The following is a 22,868-nucleotide window of genomic DNA, read 5'->3' on the forward strand; positions in this document are numbered from 1 at the left end:
AGAGCTGGTAGAATTAACCACGCCAAACTCTTGTAAAAAGCAAAGATTGAGTTAGTGCTAGAAGTGATCTAAGTAAAATAGAAAACAACTTAGGAAATATTTTTATATTCTAGGTATCCATATGTCCTTGAATTAAGAGTATGTGTGTGCGTGCGTGCGCACACATTTGTGTAACTAGTACCAGGAGAAATGTTTCCAGATTTTTCACACTCTTAATTGTATACAGAGGGACTAAAAGTTTTAAAGGAGGAAAATTTAAGGTTATAGGAGAACATTATCTTTAAATTTAATTATAGTAATAGTGATAATATAATCACATTGGTTACTTACTGATCAATGTACATAATCTCATGCTCATTAACCTTGGGAAATCGTTATTATCCTGATTTTACAGACGAGGAAACTGACGTCTAGAAAGGTTAAGTAATTTACCCAAGGTCACACAGCTCATAGGTGTAGAGGCAAAATTCCAACCCTGCTTTGATTCCAGAGAATGACTATCCCATAGGGCCTCTCATAAGAGTTTTATATTTGTTAATTATGTTCATTTTTGTGAAAAACAAAATTGTTTGGGTTATAAATAATATGACTTAGAAATATGTCTCATTATCCACCACTCATTAGAGACCACTCTTAAATTTTTGGTGCATTTTAATTGTCTTTTTTCATTTTCCCATTTATGTAAATTGAATTTTTTGAGGTTATTGATAACAGAAAAAGCAACTGTGATGGTTTGTGTGATTCTGCAATTTCTCTCCATTCCAAGGATTAGATTTTTATCTGAAGAAGGTAATTTATCCTGACTTATCCTGACTTTTTATTGGTGGATTGAAACGATCATGCCTGGGGAGAAGAACGTTTACTGCAGTTACTTGGAAGATGTCTGCGACCTTCTCCCTTCTCTCAGGACTTCGGGGGCATGCCTTGGCTGCCTCTCTGACATCTGTTTCTGATAAGGGAGTTTCAGTCTCTGACAGCTCTGGGGAATTTTGTCGGCAGAGACCTGGTGAGATCATTTTGCTTTCCGCCGAGTTTCCTTTCTCTGTTTTTTTGGACACTTCTGATGAGCATGACCCCGGAGCATTCCGTAATACCTCTGTTCCCGTAGGAACTATTGGCCTACTCCCTGGTTTTATCTCTGTCTGCACAAAAGCTCCATGTCGCTGGAAAGGAAAACAAAGTTGACATTAACCAGGGCACAAGTTGCTGGAAGATGCAGCTGTGAACTCAGTTCATGTGTTAGCTCAAGTTCTGGTGAGGCAGGCCCTTATTTCTGCCTCTGCATTGGTTGTCACTTTAGTCTAAAACTGAAGACAGTGGCATAATAATTATTAGTGAAACTTTTAAATCAATGATAAAAACAGGGTGTGCCAGAAAAATAAAAGGGAAAGGCAGAAAGCCAAAGAGTCAGCATCTTGTTTCCCCTTCTCAACATTTCTGTCAGTTGGCTTGTATAAGACTACGCATATCAAATTTCATTTCTTGCTCTATAGTTTGCTGTGGATACAATAACAACTACAGTTCATAGACCTCAGGATTTGTGATTGCATCCCAAATATCAGTTAGTTTCAATGAAAGACTTAAAGTAAAATATGAAAACAAACATCTGCAGTTGGAAAAAAAATCCAGCATGTATTGTAATATGTAATAACATTTACATTTGGCTTTGTAAATCTTAGATGCATTCTCCTGCCTCACCCACATGAGCATATCCAACAGTTTATCAAACTGCTTTACCTTAAGTGAATGATTGTAATAATTGAAACCAAACTCCAAAGACTGTGATCCAAAATTATGACATCATTCCTTAATTTTAACTATGACATGTTGTTGAGATTTTACCCCCCTAACAACCACGTTAGTTTGTTGAAATAGACTTTTAGAAAGATGGTTATGACTCGGAAAGGCTTAATGTTCTAACATAAATCTGTCCCATCCTAAAGTATTAAATAATTGATTTTGAATACTCTCACCTTTCCCCGGATGGGCTCATTGGGATTTTTCCTAGCATCATATTGATGTAAAAAAGAGATGTGCTGTATAAAATTCTTTTGAAGTTCTGCTGATGCATCAGGAGAGGCAAGTGGAACTGAGAACAAAGATTTTGTGAAGTCAGGACAAAAATAAGATTTGTATATGGAAATATAATCAATATTCATAATCATGCTTTTTAAAAAATGTTAATAAAACTTAATTTTTTAAAGTATGGATAAATATAATGGATACATCATTCTTTCTCCATGAAAAGAACCAAATCCAAACAACTGAATTAGCCCCATATATGGAATTACTGGTACTTTCTAAAACTAATATTAATGCAATAATGGCTTTAAAAGTCTGTTAGATATGTCTTTTGCATATATACCAAACAAAATTTTAGGAAAGGTGTAAGTACAATTCATTTGTCAACTCATTTTTTACTACTAGAAAGGCTATGTGAACTTTATGCATACGTTGCTCCCAACTAGCACTAACAGAATGACCTGGAAGACTCCAGGGTTGCTGTAGTTACAGTTGAACATGTGATTCTTTTCATTTCCCATTGACAGATGTTCTGAAAATTTATAAGACTGTTAAACCCTTTAAAAATCACTTTTAAATAATTTTTCAAGCTAGGTGATGGGTATATAGGGATTCATTCTATTGGTCTCTCTCTGTTTCACATTTTTAATAACTTTTAAAACTCACTTTATTTTAACGTTTAGCATGCAAGGTTATATAAAGATCAGAGCAACTCCCAGTTTAGTGAGGTAAAATTATGGCAAGGAAAAAATTTAAAATTTCTCCCTTTTATAAAAAGTCATATATAAGAGGTTATGTCCACCTACCATATCTCTGGAGCAATATTCAAGAAATTGATAAAATGACTGCTGCAGGGGGAGAGAATTAGGTCACTGGAGGACAGAGGTGGGTTCACTTTCACTGTGTATTCTTTTGTGCCATTTGAATTTTGCACTATATGCTTGTGTTAACTATGAAGAAATGAAATTTAATTTTTAAAAAATCTTGCCTTTAAAGTTAGGGAGAATATATAAGAAGGAGAAATATGTTAGTAAATTCATACTTATTAAGCATTCATGAATTCAATTCAATATTCAGACATTGATATAAACTAATTTTGCTAGCAGGAATGATGAGTCTTTAAGTATTTATATATTATATGACTTGAAATGGCAATCTTTTCCCTGTTAGCAGGGAAAAAAACATTAACTGATAACATTTTCTTGATTTCTAATTGAGATCAGTTACTCAAAACTCATTTTCTACATAATCATTACTTTTTTTTTTTTTTTTTTTTTTTAGGATTTGCTAGTGTACAAAAGAACAGCAGGTGCCAAAGATTTACTAAAAATGTATGGGCAACTATGACATTGAGAAAATTCTAACCATAACATACACATTTTTTCTACCATTTTGGAAAAGACTGTTGGGTTTTGGGTAAATGCCATGGTCTAGCTCACAGAACATTAGTGTTTTTAGAAACATGGTTTGATAGATTCTTGAATAAAATAAAACAGCTCTAAATTCAGTCATTAATCAGTTGGGGTTAATGGAGTATCGAAAGCATGGGCTTTGGGATAAGATAGACATGTTTTCAAATTCTAGCCCTACCACATTTCCTAGTGGTGTGACTTTGGACAAATCACTTAACTTCATTGAGATTCAATTTCCTCCTCTCTAAAATGGGGATAATAATTTGCTTTGAGAATTGAAAGATGCTGGGATCAAATTAGAGAAGGTCTTTCAACCTAGGCAAGGGGCCAGTTCTTTTGTATCCTAATGAAAGGGAAAACTTTGGAAGGGAGAAGTATGAATCTGAGGAATTATTGACTGTTAGAAACCCAAAGACTTTAGTGGACTGGGGTGAAGGGTTGGTGGCAGCTTGGGCTGGAGGGTAGGAAGGTCAGATATGGCTAAGAGAGAATAGGAGGCAGACAGGTTTTAAAATCTTCTCTTGACACCCCCTCCCCCCCCCCCCCCACATTGCCTGGGAAGATCATTGCTTGCCTCAGGGGGAAGAAACTGGCAGCAACTGGCTAGCCATCTGTTGTCAACTTAGTAATTTGTGAACAGCACAGAAGTCCCTCTAGAGCTGATGAAATGGGTGCATGCTACCCCTTTGGGTATTTGCTCTGCTACCATTCCCCCAGCAACCATCAGTGCTGGTGGACTGAAAACATCAAGAGATTGCCTCTTCTTGTGATGCCTCTTTTTAAGAGTTTAAAGTGGAGGGGAGGGGTGGTGTTCTAACTAGAGGACTGGCCTAGTACAGTGACAGCATATGGAAATGGTCAAGGTTGGTTTTATGGGGTCTGACACTCTCTAGCCTGACCCTCATTTTCTTTCCTTTAAATTCACTGGGAGGCACACAAGTCAGACCCTAGTCTTTACATTTTGCCTCCACAGGGCTGTTGGCTCCCCTTGGGGAACATGACCTAAGATAAACTAGACAGACACTATAAAGAAAGACAACAAAATTTAAAACATATACTGTGTGAGGCTGAATAATTAGAACCGGTACTCCAGGAATTTAAAATAAGCACAACAAACATGCTCAAAGACACAGAAAGTATTATTAATATGAAGCAAGAAGAAGGGGTCATTAAAAAAGAATCACATATATATCAGAAATCAAACAAAATATAATAGCTGAATTTAAAAAGATGAGATAAAAAGACTCATGAACTAGACAGACTGAGAAACTCTCTCAAAGGGCAGCAGTAAAGGATAAAGAAATTAAAATATAAAAGAAAAGCTAAAAGACATGGATGGTAGAGTTCAGGAGACCTATATAAAGAAACAGAGGGAAGGAAGTAGTTGAAGAAATAATGATGATAGGGGTGCCTGACTGCTCAGGTGGTGGAGCACATGACTCTTGATCTCGTGGTCATGAGTTCAAGCCCTGCGTTGGGTGTGGAGCCTACTTAAAAAGAAAAAAAGGAAAGAATGATGATAAATATCCAATTAGAGAAAGATCAAAGACCTCAGATTGAAAGGGCTCATAGATTACCAAGGAGGGTGGCAGGTCCAGGAGTAAGATGAGGCAAGTGAGACCCATGTGCTGTAAAATTTAAGGGGGCATTTACATAGCCCTGGGAATGAGTGCCTCCTTAAGTTTTGCACCTTGGGTCCCTCACTTGCCTCACTCTCCTCCCTATCCTGCGGGATACATAAGGAAAAACTAACAACCAAGACACTTTATAGAGAAATTTATGGTCATCTAGGGCAAAGAAAATTCTAAATGCTTTCAAAAAGAGAAGGTAGGTTACTTACAAAGGAGGAAAAAGCAGATTTACATAAAAATTCACAGCAACAGCACTGGACACAAGATGATAATTGATTAATATTTTTTAAAATGTTAAAAAGAACTTTAAGCCTTGAATTTTTATACCCAACCAAACTGTCATTCAGCAGTGAAGCCAAAATAAAAAATATTGGGAGGCAAGGAAATCCTCAGAATATTTCCCCATAAAAAAAGCCTACTCCAAAATTCCAAGAGGAAAAACCCAAATAAGGATAGAAATAAATCAAGGAAGGTGTGTGCCTAAGATATATAGAAGAAAATAACAAATTTTTTTATTTCTTTAAAAAGTCAAGGACTAAAGAACAAAAAATTAAGTATTATACACATAACTCAGAACTAAAATTCTACTGTTATTAACATATTAATAGAGATACTGGTGAACTATATATATATGTAAAGTATATATATGAAAGAAGTAGTAAAATGATTTCAAAGGAAAAGAAAAAACTCTCATTATTTGTAGGCAACATGATTACCTGAATAGAAACACCACTGGAATCAACAAAGTATGAGAATAAGAGTGTAGCAAGGTAAACAGTTAAGTGTATAAAAATCAAAACTATAATCTACTAGAAAACAAAACAAAAAATAAGATACACTCTCTGTGGGAACAACAACTGTACAATATCAAGTTTTTAGAAACTAACAACTAACAAGACCTCTCCTGAGAAAAAATTTAAACTCTCTTGACATAAAGGTAGAACTGAATAGACTTTCCATACTATTAGATAAGATGAAATAGTATGTTACTGTAAAGGTAACAATTTTTCCTAAATTAATCTATAATGCCAACAAACCCAATCAAAATTCTACCTGGATATTTTGAGAGTTGTCAAAAAAATATTTTGAGGGATGTCATAAATTCCAGAGTTTAAATGGAAAAATAAAGGTCCATAAATAGAGAGGTCAACTCTGAAAAGGAAGAGCAAAGAATGGAGACTTTCCCTATCAGATATTAAGCTAAAAATCCAGAAAATTAAAACATGTTAGTACTGATCCAAGAACTAAAAATTAATAATAGAAAGCTCAGAGACAGACCCATTTATATAGGAAACTCTAACATACAAGTAAGGAGATTCCACAAGTCAACAAGGAAAGTATGGATTGTTTAGTGGATAGTATCCAGGAAACTTATTCACCCCATGGAGAAAAATGAAATAGGTTCCCTATTTAACAATGCATATAAAGGCAGATGCTAGGATTAAGGCTTAATTATGGAAGGTAAAATTATAAAAACAAGGAAGAAAATGTAGGAGAATATTTTTGTGATGTTAAGGTAGAAAAACTCTTCATAAACACCCAATGCACAATCCATAAGTGAAAAGTTCATAAACTTGATTACATCAAAGTGTAGGACTCCTGTTCAGTGAACACTCCGCAGACAAAGATAACAGTGAGATTAGGAGAAAACATTTTTAACCTGAAAACTAAAAGGGATAGGACATCAGTGAGAATGGTAGAGTAAGAACCCCCAAAAAGCTGTTCCTCTGTAATAGTATGAGAACACTGGCAAAAAAAAATAATCAAAATCAACTTTCAGAACTCTGGAAATTAACCAAAAGCTTACAACAATCCAAGAAGCATTTATTCAAGAAAAATGGCTTAATCTCTGTAGTGAAAGCAAGCTTTATGGCGTTTTAGCTTGCCCAGTTTTCATGCCTCTCTCCTGTACAGAATCCTTGCAAACCAACAGCCCTGCAATTACAGTGAAACAATATTTAAAAATTAAAGGCTTAAGGAAAGAAATATTTTTCATTTGTAATATTAAATCTGGGATATTAATATAAATCATAAGTAACTATATATAACTCTTTCTATATATAAAGGCCCCCTTTGAACATTAAAAATCTTACATCAAAACATATTACTCTCAAAAGATTAACAATTGGACTTCCTGCAGATTTGATGTAACAATAGGCTCCAGAAGACAATGGAATAATATCTTCCAAGTGTAAAAGGTAAATAACCATGAACCCAGAATTCTATATCCAGCTCTACTCTCACCCATTAGAGTGAGGACAATTTGAAGACATTTCAGACAAAAGTAAAGTGAAGAGTTAGCTACTCCTAAACTCACATGGGAAGAACAATTTAACGACGTGTGGTAGTCCATTACATTGATGGCTCTAGTTTACTGGTCTCCCACTATTCACATCCTTGTACAGTCCCCTCCTTGTGAACGTGGGCTGGCCTTGTGATTAGCTTTAACCGATAGGAGGTAGCAAAAGTAACACTCTGCCAGTTCCAAGCATAAAAAATACCCCTGAGAAAGCCTTTCAGTTTCTGTTGCATTTTTGGGAGCCCTGAGCTGCTAGGTAAGAAGTTCAGCTACCCTACTGGAGAGCCCATATGGAGGGACCACATGTAGAAAGAGGGGCCTGGTCATTCCAGCCTCCCAGCTGAGTCTAGTCCTCAGGTGACCTGCCAAGTGAATGCAGCTACAAGTGTCCACCACCAAGACCAGCCAAAGAACTGCCCAGCTGAGCCCAGCCCAGATTACAGAATCATGAGCAAATAAAATGATGGTTGTTTGAAGCAACTAAATTTTGAGGTGACCTGTTATGCAATTAAGAAACAGAAATACTTCAGAAGCAAGTCAATTAAATCAATTAAAATGAATTATCTTTTAAATAGTGATCTAGGGGCACGTGGGTGACTCGGTTAAGTGTCTGCCTTTGGCTCAGGTCATGATCTCGGGGTCCTGGGATCGAGCCCTGTGTCGGGCTCCCTGCTCACGGGGATCCTGCTTTTCCCCTCTCATCCCCACTAGTGCTCTCTCTCGCTATCTCTCTCTCTCTCTCTCTCGAATAAATAAAATATAAATAAATAAATAGTGATCTAGAACCTCCCAGAATCTCAAAAATAATAACTTAAAAAAAAAAAAACACTTCTTTATGGGAACTAATAGAAAATGAATCTGCGCTATTAGAGAAATTCCTTACTCAGACATTATATCTATTAAAATCAGACATAACTACCGTATTAATTTATGCAAATATATGAGACTTTTAAAGAAGCCCACAATAGTGAAGAACATCTAAGTAGGAAAACATCAAAGAAGATATTCAAGTTCTTAGTGGTTATTCTACTTCAGAATTCAAACTGAACCCAAAGTAATTACTTTTAAAGAAGCCTTGTTACATGAGGATTACAAAACATAAGGCAAAGTCCATGAAGAATGTTTGAAATCCATTCTCTGTTTCTTGGAAACTTGATCTAATTAAAATAGAAATTTTCTAAACAAGGATACGCCAAACAAGTTGGTGTCAGGCCATCTATATTTTATCAACAAAGACAGAATTTATTCAAACACACAACTTGATCCTTTTATTGGTGGGAACTCAGCAACTTTTACTTTGGGAAATTTTCTTAACTTTTTGTGTGTGTCTACTTAAAAAACATTCATCAGTAATATTTTTCTATCAGAAACTCCATTCTTCTAAGTAGTATTTATTTTGATCTTATATAAAAGTATTATTAATGTAAAAAATAACGGTATAGATTTTCAAAATACAGTGAAAAAACTCGAACATAACTATTGCAAGAAATCATTATTAAGCTACACCTTGGTGCAAAAGAAGCAACACAAACTAAAGCCTACTTCAGAAAACTATTTTTAATGATAATAATAATCTGATTTTGCAATTCAAGAAAACATTAAAATATCAAGTCATTGAAAAAGACTCAAAGTTTTATTTAAGTAGGACTTTCCTCACAAATTAGATCAGCCTTTCCAATTTATAAAGTTTTATGATATAAAACCTAAAGTGAACACTTATTCTTATAGTGACTCAGATATGATGGAGCCCAGCCATTTGTTGAAGTGACCATGGATGGCAGCCAGGAAATTGTGTAGTGGTACAAGAATAAAGGGCACTTTCATTATCAGCACAAGATGACATTGCTGAAATGCCAAAGACCAGGCATAATTAAGTGGGCTGATGGAACAGAATGACCAGGAGATGACTTTTAATTGGTATGATGCATGTTTACATCCACAGTTTCTATGTCTGTATGCATATGCACATATATATATATATATGTAAAATCTGGAATATACAAACTATATATATATATATTTTAAAATGTCATGCTCAAATATTTCCTCTTAAAAACCCTTTTCACTAGTATCCAAACACCATCCAAAATATGAATAAATTGCAGGTCTATATTGTAGTGTGTATGTTTGTTTAAATTACATTATGTCTTTAATCTGTTGAATAATATGTAATTATCATTAAATTAATCAATAAATATTTGTTGAATCTGGGCATCGTATTAGAACCTGGGATACAATAATGAATTTGGCAATGAGAAACACCAATAAAAGAACAGAGAGACAGAGACAGAGGAGGAGAGGCAGCAGGAGGGGTTGGTAAGGAGGAGGGAGGGCGAGGAAGGAAAAAGTGAGACTTCCACACCTGGTTTCCAAAGCTAAATTCCAACTAAACACCTAACGTAGTACAATGCAATAATTAATAAAAGAAATAGCTTCCATTTGTTGTCTCCTATGTACCAAGCACTGTGGTAGGCACTTGACATATTTTTTATTTCTCCTAACAATCCTGCAAAGTAGGGATTATTATTCCCACTTCTTGAATTGAGGAAATAAAATGATGAAATTTAAGTAATGGGCCTGGGATCAAACCACTATAAGTGCTAAATCAGTATTAAATTCTACGGGGAGGGAGTATTGATGGTGATAAGATGACCATGATTTCCAGTTAAACATGACAAATTCAACATCTGCATTTCCCTCACCCCCTCCCAAAACACCAGTACAATGATAGTAAAGACCTTAAAAAGCTTAAATCCTTAGGAAAAAAGAGAACTAAATGAGAGCAAAAATAATAACAAATTTGGAAACTGGAAAGCAGATTGTTAAATGGCAATGAACTTGAGTAGACCACAAAAAAACTGGAAGCTTAAGTGCTTATGGGGATGGGGTGGGGTCCCAGTAAGGCTCCAAAAATGGAGGCATCTGACAGCTCTGGGGCAGGGAGCATGCAACAAGGTGAAGTTTCCAACAGAGGATTATTGGAGAAATTCCCAGATTTTTTGTTCCTCACTCCAGCAGAGGTTTGGAGGATTCCACTCTGGGAAAATAGACTGGCACAACAGAACAGACCGATAGGCATTGATGTTGGGGGGTTGGGGGTCTCTTATGAAATGGCTGGGCCTTGCCTGGTCATCCTAGAACAAAACCTAGCTCTCTGCTCTCATCTTCTACCATGTCCCATACTGAACTAGAGTAGAAGCAACCCCACCTTATGAGAAAAAACTGGGATCTGACTGGTTACTTAACCAAAAAAGTTTTCAATTAGCAATAATCGCGCCTCGGATAAACCTCATTGGCTACGATACTGCCACTGCGCAAAGCTTAACCAAAAAAGTTAAAACAAAGAATCGTGGAGTATTATATATACTAAACTTAGATACTTTATTCTAACCAGTTCAGTCTCCAAATTTTTACTGGAATACCAATGCATTTCCTTTGCGGGAGTATCCATTGATTGGAACTGCACTGTGTGTTTCTTGTGTAAACCACACCCCTAATATAACATTTCTAGTTTGTTTCTTTAAAACAGAATGGAAATTTAAAGACACATCTGAAATAAAATGACTGCAGAATCCTTCAAGGTTTAAAAAATTCATTCCAGCTCCTCTCTTATAGTGATTTTGTCCACACCTAATTAGCACTTTTAAAAGTTAGTGACTTTGGGGGGCACCTGGGTCGCTCAGTTAAGCATCCAACTCTTGATTTTGGCTCAGGTCATGATCTCAGGATCATGAGATCAAGCCCCACATCTACTTGTCCCTCTCCCTCTGCTCCTCCCCCTGCTCACGTTCTGTCTCCCCCCCGCCCCAAATAAATAAATAAAATCTTTGTTTTAAAAAGTTCATCACCTTTTGGCAAGCCTTTCCAAAATATCCAACTTTGAATGTATTCTAGAAACTCTCTTAGTACTCAGATTTTAATTTATAAGAATAAATTAATTATGGAAATACAGTAACAAATGCACAGGCATAAATCATTTTGGAAATAACCATGATTTTCAGAGAACATTCTCTGCCTCCTTGGCCTGAGTTAATTGCCCCTTCTTGAAATGTCCCTCTCATGATATCATGAGCAATAGGGGATAGATTCCATAGATTAAACAGGACCGTGTAGGCCATGATGAGGAATTTGAAATCAACTTTACAAACAATGAGAAGTAACTCATCTAATGGAGGAAAGTAATATCATTTGTGTTTTTAAAAGATCCTTCTAACAATGGTGTGGAAAACATATTTTGCAGGAGAAAGAGAGAAAGCAGGGTAACAGGAACTGTACAACATTAGTAAGAAGATTTGGAGTATATTTTGGAGATAGAGGTGTCAAGATTTGCTGATGGATTGGCTATAGAGAGTAGGGAGTTTTGGAATGACTTCTAGGTTATCCAAACTTGAGGGGGAATAGAAGTGGCATTTATTGAAAAGAGGAAAACTGGCAGGGGACAGGTTTGAATGGGGGAAAGGAACCGTTCTATCCGAGCCATGTTAAGTTTGAAAGGAGATTAGCTCTCCAAGAAAAGATGTTAGGTTGGTGGCTGGATGGGAGTTCGAGGTTCAGCAAAGAGGTCAGGGCTAGAGAGAGAAATTGGTTCTTATATTAGTTCCTTTGACTTCAACCTTAAACTTCTATTCCTTGTTTCATCTGCTTTGTGTAGTATCTCTTGGGTACTCAAGTTAAATAAAGATATTAGCGGCCTTCTTTCTACTTCCCATCTTCTGTCAACTGTTGATGTGCTTTTCTTGTTAAGGCTAGTAACATAATTCTGTTCTGTACACACATTTAAAATTTCCATACTGTATCTATATAATGCTAAAAGTTGAAAACTACAAAATAGCATTTATAATATAACTATATGAATTTTGTTCACTTCAGGGCCAAATATTGTGCTGGGACTACATTTTTTTCTCACTGTGTCCAAAGCCTGGTGCCACTTGAAAAAGAATGGTTCTAGTATTTGTGTTAAATAAACCCTCTTTTCCAACTAAAAAAATTTTCCCCTGGAAACTTTGAAGACATAACTCCATTTCACTTTTGCATCAGTACTTCTTGATTCCATACTGATTCTTATTTCTTAGTGACTAATTTTTCTTTCTCTTTATGGAAACTTACAGAATCTTCTTTTTGTAATTATTGCTTTGCAATTTCATAATGATATATAGGTTGTATATCTTTTGTCCTTTCATACTTAGAAGCACTCAGTAGACTCCTTTAATGCCTCACTCTCTTACATTGGGAAACTTTTTTATTATTCTAGAGGCTGTGTTATTCTATTATTCTAGAGTACTGGTTTTAATTGGAGGTAGACTGAGTTCAAATACCAGTTATTTGCTCTGTAGCCTTGGGCAAATTATTTAAACTCTGTGCTTGCTTTCTTATCTGAAAAATGAGAGTATTAATAATATTACCATACTAATATATTCCTTAGGGTTGGAATGAGAATTGAATGAGCAATATTTAGGAAGTTCCATAAAGTGCCTGGCAAATAGTATGTGCTCAGTAAGTTTTATGTGTTGATAATTATCTCCAGTTTCAATTTTATTCCTTGCTTTTCTGGAGCTCCAGAAAAGTTGGACCTCCCAGACTGATTCTCCACTTTGCTTTTATTCTCTCATATTTTCTAGTTTTTTGTTGTTGCTGCTGTTGTTGTTTTATGTTCTGTGATGTTTCCTTGACTTTACCCTCCAAACATAAAAAAAATAATAATTTGGCATAATTGTAATCTTTGGCTGTCCATTCATAAACTAAGAATAGGATAAGAGATCAACTTGAATTACAAAAAAAAAAAAAAGTAACTGGTGTAGTAATTGACTAGCTGGCTGAGACACTGGGCTCCACTAGTCTTAATGTTGGTGTAGAATAGAATGTTCATGACTGGAGTGATTATTTAAAAGACAGACTTTCAGGTCACCCTTGGATTCTCTCCTTGGATTCATTCTTGCCTTCTGCTTTGCCTGCTGACTGAGCCTCCAGCTACTTTGAGGTTCTTTCGGGTAGATTGGCTCTTTGCTGCCTTTCCCTCTATCTTTTCTGGGCTATTGCTTCTTTGCTTTCTTTAATACATCAACAAGTTTTCATTCCTTCCCATACTGCAGAAAGTTCTTTCCATTCTCTTCATCTTTATGGGTTGATTGCTTTACTATCACTTAATAGAGTCTTGGGAGGTGGGGGATTTAGATGTCTATGTTCAGTCTACCATCCTGAATCAGAAGTGCAAACTTCATTACCTTTCTAAAGGAGAGATCACGTTACAGATTATCTAACAGTCCTCTCCATTAACTACCACCCTTGAAGTGGAAATCATGCTGAATATGACCATTTTGTAATGCTCTGATCTTCAATCTACCTGCCCTTTGTATCCTTAACTAAACTGGCCAGATCACAGAGGCCTGAAGGCTAAAATTAAGTAAGGGACAGCTGACCGATAAAAGTAACCCTTTGTTATCTACTGTCATGTTCAGAAAATTATTTGAAGTTTAGCTTATGAACTTTTATATGGAGTGACAACCAGAGTGGGTACTCAATAAATACATTTTTGTTTCAACTTGATCCTGCACTTCTTTAAGACCTGCTAAATTCTACTCCAGCAGTAGAGATGACTAAGACATGTGGTAGGAAACAGATAGAAACTGACTAAATATGAAAGACTTAGTTTATTATAATAACGTTGTCAGGTAAATAACTTTAAGATCTGACAATGTTTTAACAGTCCATGTAACAGTATTTCCTACATTGTTTTATGGGATACCAGTCATCTGAAATAATCTCTTCAAAAAAGGGTGAGGTGGTCAATATTGGGGAAAACAAAACATTCTTTATTCCTCTTCTTGGAATACATTATGCTTGTGCTTACAGTAAGGGTTTTAAGAGTTCTATGGCTTAAAACATCTGTTTAGCTTTATAAATTCAGTTTTTACAAAACTTATTTGACCACTTTCCTCTTTTTTTGAGCAGCATCTACAAACATCGTAAGGAACTAGTGTCCCTCAGAGTGTGCTTAGAAAAATACTGCCTACAATTTTACTAGTTATACTTTTTAAAGTTTGGTGACAACAATAATGAGCAGAATGCTACTAAGTATGTGACTTGGAGGCTGGTGTTATCAATGATCAAGCCAATTTTTATTATGTTATAGTAAATATGTTTGGAGATAAGCTGTCCACCAAGAAGGGATAAAGAACAAACTTGTTAAGGGTTGCATTTGCTGTATGTGTATTTTCAACTCCTATAGAGAAGTAATTTTCTCAGGAGGTGCCAGTACATCTAATAAACCTTAATTTGATAGCAGTAATGTGAGAGAATGGGAAAGAAGTTTTATCACAGCTAAACTTACCTATTCCACAAGAAGGCTTTTGCAACTTGCTGTGTTTGACTGGCAAAACCAATGGACATGCTGGTTTTTGAAAGTCACTCCTCTGGGTGCTCTTAGTATCATAAGATGGTTGGAAGGGATGCTCCAGTCTTTTACCATGTGACCACCAGTCACCCTTTATGGGAAAAAAATTGGAAACACAAAGTTGAATACCTTAGAACATTTTCATGTGCTGCTTGATGTCTGAATGTTCAGTGATTTGATTCAATAAGTTATTGGATATTCTAGTGCTAAAATGGAATCCCGAGATCTAGGAATAAGTATATTTTTACAAAGACTGAATTTTTTAAAAGGTACTTAAAAGTGAATTATCACATATTTTTAGCTAAAAGATAGCTGCTAAATTCTTAAACTACTTCCTGTCAACAGAAGTGGAGTGGTAAAAATCAACCAAGTAGTTATATTTCTATATTTTGTACTACCATTTTATTATATATATGTACATACATGTATATATATGGCTTGATTTAATCTAAAAATTATGTTCTATACTTTTCATTATGAAAATACAAATAATGTATTATCATCTAAGATGGTGCTTTTCATAGTTTTCAGTCCATGATGCACACCATGAAATAGATTCTGCCATGCAAGAACACACAATGCATACATAAACATAAAACTCAGTTTCACCATATTTATTCTTACTACATGCAGTACACTTGACTATTTTTCTATTTTATCATTTATCTCTTCCATTTCATTTCACAATGCTAGTTGCAAACCACAGTGCTTTATAGCCCACCTAATGCCTCAGTTTGAAAAACTTTGTTCTAACGAAAAATATCTCCAATGTTACTGAATTTTTGATGGTAAAACCTGACTTAAGTACCCAGGAAAGGGAGAATTGATAGATTCTCCATGAGCACATATTAGAATCTGATTCTTAGAAGTTGTGAAAACAGTGAGGGGAAACTTACTAAACTTAATTCTAAGTAAACATTTTTCTTTTAAATCTGGTTGATCAGGTAGACTTAAGACAACCTTGGGAAAGGGCAACTGTGACACCTGGGAGTTCTTGGATATTATTAGACAGTGAAAGAAACTTTAGGTATAATCGAACACCTACTTTGGGCTTTGAGGAGAGAGATCAGGCTTTTAAAAAATCAACCATGATTTTGTAGTCAGAGACTTGAAAAATATGATTCAAGGGGGATGAATATGAGATTCACGTAAGTAAAATTCTGACAGTGCAATTGAAGCTACAGTGCTATGAAAAGTAAGAGGCATTTGAAGACATCTATCTGACTCCACAGGGAGTCAGCTCCCAAAGTAGCTTAGTTTCTAAAAAGACAGGCACGTATAAAAGAGGTGTACAATATCAAATTAAAAAAAAATAATTTCATGGGGTCACCTTGTCAGGAGATTGTCAAGAAGCTTAGAAGAAATTCATGAAATATACCAAAGGCAGCAAAAATAGGGTTTTCTGCGAGAAAAAAAAAATCTTATATCCAGAAATCACAGAAAGTCTAAGAATTTGAAGAAGAGTATGCCATTCAGAGCTAAAAATCAGAGCTCCTCAACTTAGGTTCTTCGTTAAGGGAAATTATCTTCAAGCTGAAAAAGACAGGATGAACATGGACCTAAGAGGGAACTGAGCCCTGACTAATGCAAGAGAGAGTTAGACCTCACTTGGCAACTTTAAATGAGTGCTAGTTTTTAGGCCAATGACAAATTGTAACCCCTGGGTAATGAATACGTTTGCAGAGATCAAAGGAATTTAGGAACCAGGGAATTTTGGAGAACAGGAGAGATGGGCTGAAAGGTGAATTACAAAACTTAAGACTACTTGATGTCGATCTTGGGAATTCTAGAACAGATTACTAAACAGATGGTGTCTTCTCACTATCTGGCTGAAAATAGTCACATCTAACTGTTGTCAGCATGCCTGCTTCTTGCAGGCCTCCTCCACTGCACGATTATGATAGTGCTTATTATGCCTCAACATCTCAGATTTATAGGCCTTTTCTCACTTACCCTCACCATGATTCTGCAAGTAGATATACCCACTTTATAGATGAGAAAACTGCTGGGAGATTAACTTCCCCAAAGTGTATCCCTAGCAGACAACAGAGCTGTCCAAGTCAGACCCCTGCCTCCATCCATGCATGCCCCTAATTTCCGTGCTACATTGCTTTATCAAATCTGCTGTAGAATGCAAAGCCACAGAAGCACAAACCTACTTAAATTATTTCAGAAGTAACAATAGAGAGATTTTAAGTATCTTGAGAAAGATCTTCTATGAAAAGGTTTTAAGGAGTACACTGTATATTATCTTCTTTTGTTGATCAGAAACTTATTTTGCTAACACCCAAGTTACCGTGTAAGTGACTCTGGGATGAGCAAACTGCTAGCAAATGCCTGGCAGCATTCAATTATTTTTTGAACAAGAATATATTGCAAAAGTTACCCCAAAAGCAGAGATAATCAATTCACCTCTCAAGATTTCTTATGAATTTAGAATTTTACCAAAATGGTCTCTTTAGTTTCACAAAATATAAAGGAAATAATGAACAATGTTTCCTCAAGTGTGACTGATGACTTGAAGACCTCAGAGCTGGGGAAGTATTCTGATGGGTGTTGTAAGTGGGATGAAGCTTCACTTCAGCAGAATGAAATCCTACAGTTCAAAAAATGCTGTTTTTCTGTTTTCTATTTCTGGATAGTCTGCCCTTTGCCTGAAGAGTCTGGTTTGTTCCTGGAAGAGTGAGAATATATATGGGCCTGTGCACATGTACATGCCATGTTGGTACAAGCATTTGCTCATAAAAGATTGTAAGATTAAAGAGATAGGTGAGAGCTTGTTTTTTTCCTTCAGTCCATGTTGAAGGGAAAGACTAAGTATAAAAATTTACTGCACCATCACTTGAAGTGGATTGTGAGGGGTTGATATGAATTATTTATGATGAAATAAGCCAAACTGGGAAAAGTTTTCTACTGTGATTGCTTTGTCTAGGCTTCAGGGGTCAGTCCAACTCTTGCAGATTGTGGAAGGGGTTTTGCCTAAAGAGGTAGTTGATCTCAGTTCAAAACTTTGGACCCAGAGAAAGCAGGATGGCTCCCCTTCTAGCCCAAGACCAGTCTTTCCTGCTTCAGGATAACAGTCATTGCAGCTCCATGGTATGGAGACATCTAGAGATTCCTGAGGAAGAGGCTCCCACTAACCCCCACCCGTGGAAGACCTGATGGCCATTATATTGTGAACTCCTTAACCACCTTTGGAAACCACTGTGAAGCGGTCTTTGTTATACTTCTGCTATCTCTAAGCCTTCAGAAAGGCATTAGGAGACATTAATTAGTTTTCATTCTTTGGGAAATTAAGGGAGAGTCTTGGGCAGAGAAGTAGTAAAGGCAATTGGGGCAACCTGGAGAAGCCAGTTAAGAGAATGCAAGAGGTGGTAGGTAGAACTCCACGGCAGCCTGACAAAGACGGCTGCCACTGGGGGCGGTCCTCTGTGGAACAAAAAATCCTCCTTGGGGGATTCCTAGGGAAATACGGACTTTTGACAACACTTTACAGAGAATCACGTTGTATTAGTGGAGCTCAAAGGCTTTAAAACATTGAAGTGTTATGGGAAACACTAGAGGTACATTGTATCTATGTTCATCTCTATTTTGCTGTGGATACTGGGAGTGCTGAAAATACCTCTTTTTAAGCAACCCATAATGTCCCTGATAAGTTATTCCTAAATTGTGTTCTGTGGAATACTAGTTCTGTGGCATATTAAAAGGTGTTATATAAAAAAGGTTTCCAAAGTTAAATAAATTTGGGAAATACTGAGGTAAGTAAAGTGAAATAAGTTTATCACAGGATTTCTTAGAACCTTTCTATACAAATGGGATTTGTGAAGCTTTAAGATCTAAATATATAGCTTTTCCAAAATGTATTGACTTTGGAATGTTATTTTATTGAGCACATAGGCAGGGCTAATGCTCTGAAACATATACTTTGGAACATAATGACCTAGTATAATCTCTTTTAAAAACACAAGACCACCAAACTCTTGTGATTTGCAGTGACCGAGCTACAGCTTTTTTACTTTTTCTGGCACCCCCAATTTTATGTCCCTATATAGAACTGTGTGGTTGTTTTATTTAAATATCTTGTAAATAAGTAAAACCAACCAATCTGGTGTTAGGTTCTTAAGCTGTTATCTTAGCAAAACACATAGGAGAGCAGATGTGTCACTTTAATATTAGGCAACATTATTTTCTTTACTCTTGCATTAAAGCCAGCACTACTCTAAACCAGTTAATTTTTTAAAACAACCAAACTAACCTTTAAAAAGAAACCTGTCATCTTAGATAAAGGACCAAAGTGTACAGATACGTGAAACGAGCATTCTTTTATTACTCCTCGAGTCCATGGAAGTGAGTACACTTATATTGCTGTTTTTGTTTTTTAAATATGAACAGTGCCTTCACTCCACACCCAAAACAAATACACTCTTAACTCTGTGATGCATCTTCAGTCTTTCTTTATACCTCCTCACTCATGTCCACCAGCAGCCTCTCTTCCCTGTCCTCTTACTTCATCTCAAACTTCCTTTTACCATCTCTTAAAGGTCTCTGACTCAGTTAGCCTTTAGTACCCATAAACAAGGATCCTACTGCTATTATGTTGCCCCATAGGGACAGCAGCTCCTAATACTACCTTTCTCAAGACACCTATCAACTAAGAATAAGAGAAAAGTAGTTGATTGATTTTTTGAGATTTTTACATTTTATATCTCCATTCTCAAACCCATTTCTTTTCCTTAGTATCTCCAAGGTAAGGGTGGGTTCAGTTAACAGTTAGGTTTTAATTCAGCCCTGACTTAGAGCTCAGGAAGTCATTCATTAACTTTTGTAAGAAACATGGGAACTTCACTAACCTGGATTTCTGGACCAGACTTATTTCTCCATTTTAGGCCTGGACTATCAATATCTTTTAAATCCCCCAATAATTGCTTATTTATAAAACAAAATAGCCTTAAAATTGCCCACATAAAGTTTTATTACATGACATTAATGCATATATGACTACATTAATTCCTGCCCCAAGAAGATCTCCCATTCACACACAGTGACCTGGTACGTTATCTATTTTAAGATAAGAACATTGGATGTTATTGATGTGAAGATAGGTCGCTAAAAGCAATCTCCATTTAAATGTTAAATCACAACTACACATAAACTCACGTGGCAAAAGGAACTTCGCAGCTGAGATTAAGTTAAACATCTTGGGAAGAGGACATTATCCAGGATTATCTAGGTGGGCCCAATGTAATCACACCCATCCTTGGAAGAGGGAGGCAGGAGAGTCAGAGAAAGATTTGAAGATGCCATGCTGCTGGCTTTCAAGAGGAAGGGGCCACGAGCCAAGGAGCGCAGGCAGCTTCTAGAAGCTGAAAAAGGCAAGGAACTGGATTTTCCCTTAAATCCTCCAGAAGGAAACCAGCCCTGCTAATAGCTAAGGAGACTGATTTTGGACTTCTGAGCTCAAGAAATGTTGAGAATAAATTTGTGTTGCTTTAAGCTAGTGTTTAAATTTGTGGCAATTTGTAACATCAGGAACAGGAAACTAACAGAATAAATTATACCTCAACAAACCTAAGTTTAAAGAAAGAAGATAATGAAATATATTTTAGTACAATAGTGAATAAAAGCATGGTTTGACTAAACCAACAATCCTGGGTCAGAAACACGACTGTGACATTTGCTCACCATGTCATCTCATCATGATACGTTATCATCTGTAAAATATTTCTAATACTAACCCCTAAAAACTGTTGCATAGATTAAAGGATATAACTTATATGAAACACTTAGCTCATCCCTAGCACTTCACACACTTTAAATAAATGGTAGCTATTATTTTATAGAGAGTATCATGGGAATTTTTTATATTAGAATATGTGACACAAATACAATATTATAGATTTCTTCAGTATCTGCCAAGCACTACTAAGTGGCCATAATCTGACTCAATCTAGAAAAATGGTTATTTGGATTCTTTCCCTTTTTATATATTGTTTATATGCAATACTTATTTGGGAGAATAGTCTCAGGTTACTGCTTTTAACTATTGGATTATAAAAAGTATTAGTCTGAAATATGTCACATCCTTTATGTAGTCTGTGACCAAATTATCCTGCAAAACAGCTTCTGAATCTAAATCTGTATTTGTATATAAGGAACATCCATCCAACCTGCTTTTCTGGCCCTTTTTTGGGATCTATGTAGGGAACTGGTTCATTGAATGTTCTTGCGTTTGTATGAATGAATTTCGCATAATATACACGTCCTCTCCCGACACATGGTTTTGAATGTTGTATACTTTTTCCAGGTTTTTTGTCATGTTTGATTTCTTCTTTTTTTTCAGTTACATACACTATACCAGCATCTTCTATTTTATGCTCTCTGAAAAACAGAATTAAATAGTAAGTAATGTATCCCAATGAGCATTTTAGGACTGTGTCATAATTGTATAAAATAAAATTTAAATATATTTCAAGTATCAGTCAAGACAATTTAGGCTTTATTAGTAGTTATAAGGGACTTGTGCAATTAAAATATGGAAGGGTATCTTGTCATTTTAAATCATATAAAAGATAAAGGGATTTGTGTTAATAATGATTATTCATAACAATACACCAGTGCATTGTACAGACTTTCACTTGCTTGGAATAAAGAAAGAGTAGTGATTTGATCATGGTTACAGATCCTGTTTGCAGCATTTATTCATGAAGGTGAGTTACATGCTTCTCTTTTTTTTTTTTATTTTTTTTTTTTATTTTTTTTTATTTTTTATTTTTTTTATTTATTTGCGAGAGAGAGAATGAGAGACAGAGAGCATGAGAGGGAAGAGGGTCAGAGGGAGAAGCAGACTCCCTGCTGAGCAGGGAGCCCGATGTGGGACTCGATCCCGGGACTCCAGGATCATGACCTGAGCCGAAGGCAGTCGCTTAACCAACTGAGCCACCCAGGCGCCCCATGTTACATGCTTCTCTTAACTCATCTTCTTTAAAAGTTAGTTACTTAAGGGGCGCCTGGGTGGCTCAGTAGGTTGAGCGATTGACTCTTGATTTTGGCTCAGGTCATGATCTTGGGGTCCAGGATGGAGCTTGACTCTTGATTCTGGCTCAGGTCATGATCTTGGGATCCAGGGATCCAGCCCAGCGTCAGGCTCCATGCTCAGTGGGGAGTCTGCTTGAGATTCTCTATCTCCCTCTCTCCCTGTCCCTCCTTCCCTCACCCTACACACATACTCTCTCTCTCTAAAATAAATGAATGAATCTTAAAAGGAAAAGTTACTTAGTAAATTCAGTCACCTGGACAAGGATAGCTATTTAATTTTAAAAGTTCACTTGGCAAAACTTATAAAAGCTACCAAATGACCACTATTATTTATCTTTTCAGGAAAAGACCACTGTGTAGGCCTGAGAAAAATCAATTCAATCTCATCACTTTTTGCTTTTAATAACTAGACTGGTACCAAAATGAACATTATTGAATTTTTTTAAATATTAAAAAATGTTTAGAAAGAATTTATAGAAAGTTTCTCTTTTAAATAAAGAGTGATAGACATTATAAAAGGCAGTATTTTAAAATTTCACATTCTTGGAAAATAAAGGAAAGAATGAAATAGAGGAATGTGAATACTTTTTACATAGAAGCTTTTAAAATCAAAGCCCTGACCCATGGAAGGTGAGCAAACAAGATTCCAAATTTATAGAGAAAATGAGCAGTTCTGCTTGGTCTTGGCCCTTAAAATATAACCCCCACGTTACTTCAAACCAAAGCCAGGTTCATCTTTTCTATCATGTCATTTTTTTAGTGAAAACTCCCAAATGGCTTTGTGTTGCATTTACAGTGAATACTGCTTCTTTATCATAGCTCTGAGGCCCAGGGACCCAGCTCCAGCCAATCTCTTCAAATGCACTGAGACCTCTCTCCCCTCACTTCTCCAGACAGCACGGCTGCTTTCAGTTCCTGGACACACCAGTTTTTTCCCTTCAGGGCATTTGCACACACTGTCCCCTCTGCCTGGGTAGCTCTTCCCCAGCTCCCTGCACCACTGGTCCATTATCTTCAGGTCTCCGTTTAAAAGCCATCTCCTCAGAAGCTTTTCCTAGATTTCTCCCTTCCTGCCCCAT

General features: G+C 36.2%; 1 protein-coding gene and 1 pseudogene across 1 annotated transcript; both read right to left on the bottom strand.

Moving 5' to 3' along the window:
- Positions 1 to 649: 649 nt before the first annotated feature.
- On the bottom strand, positions 650 to 22,868 carry CIMIP6 (ciliary microtubule inner protein 6). Its single transcript, XM_078057433.1, has 5 exons — positions 22,747 to 22,868; positions 20,922 to 21,132; positions 14,692 to 14,845; positions 1,974 to 2,089; positions 650 to 1,163 (listed from the first exon to the last, which is right to left on the bottom strand). Exons 1-5 carry the CDS (start codon positions 22,866 to 22,868, stop codon positions 795 to 797), a joined length of 972 nt encoding a protein of 323 aa, XP_077913559.1. The 3' UTR covers positions 650 to 794.
- Positions 10,610 to 10,686, bottom strand: LOC118547768 (U4 spliceosomal RNA; annotated as a pseudogene).

Source organism: Halichoerus grypus, chromosome 10 (genome assembly GCF_964656455.1).
Source record: "Halichoerus grypus chromosome 10, mHalGry1.hap1.1, whole genome shotgun sequence".
Lineage (NCBI taxonomy): Eukaryota > Metazoa > Chordata > Mammalia > Carnivora > Phocidae > Halichoerus > Halichoerus grypus.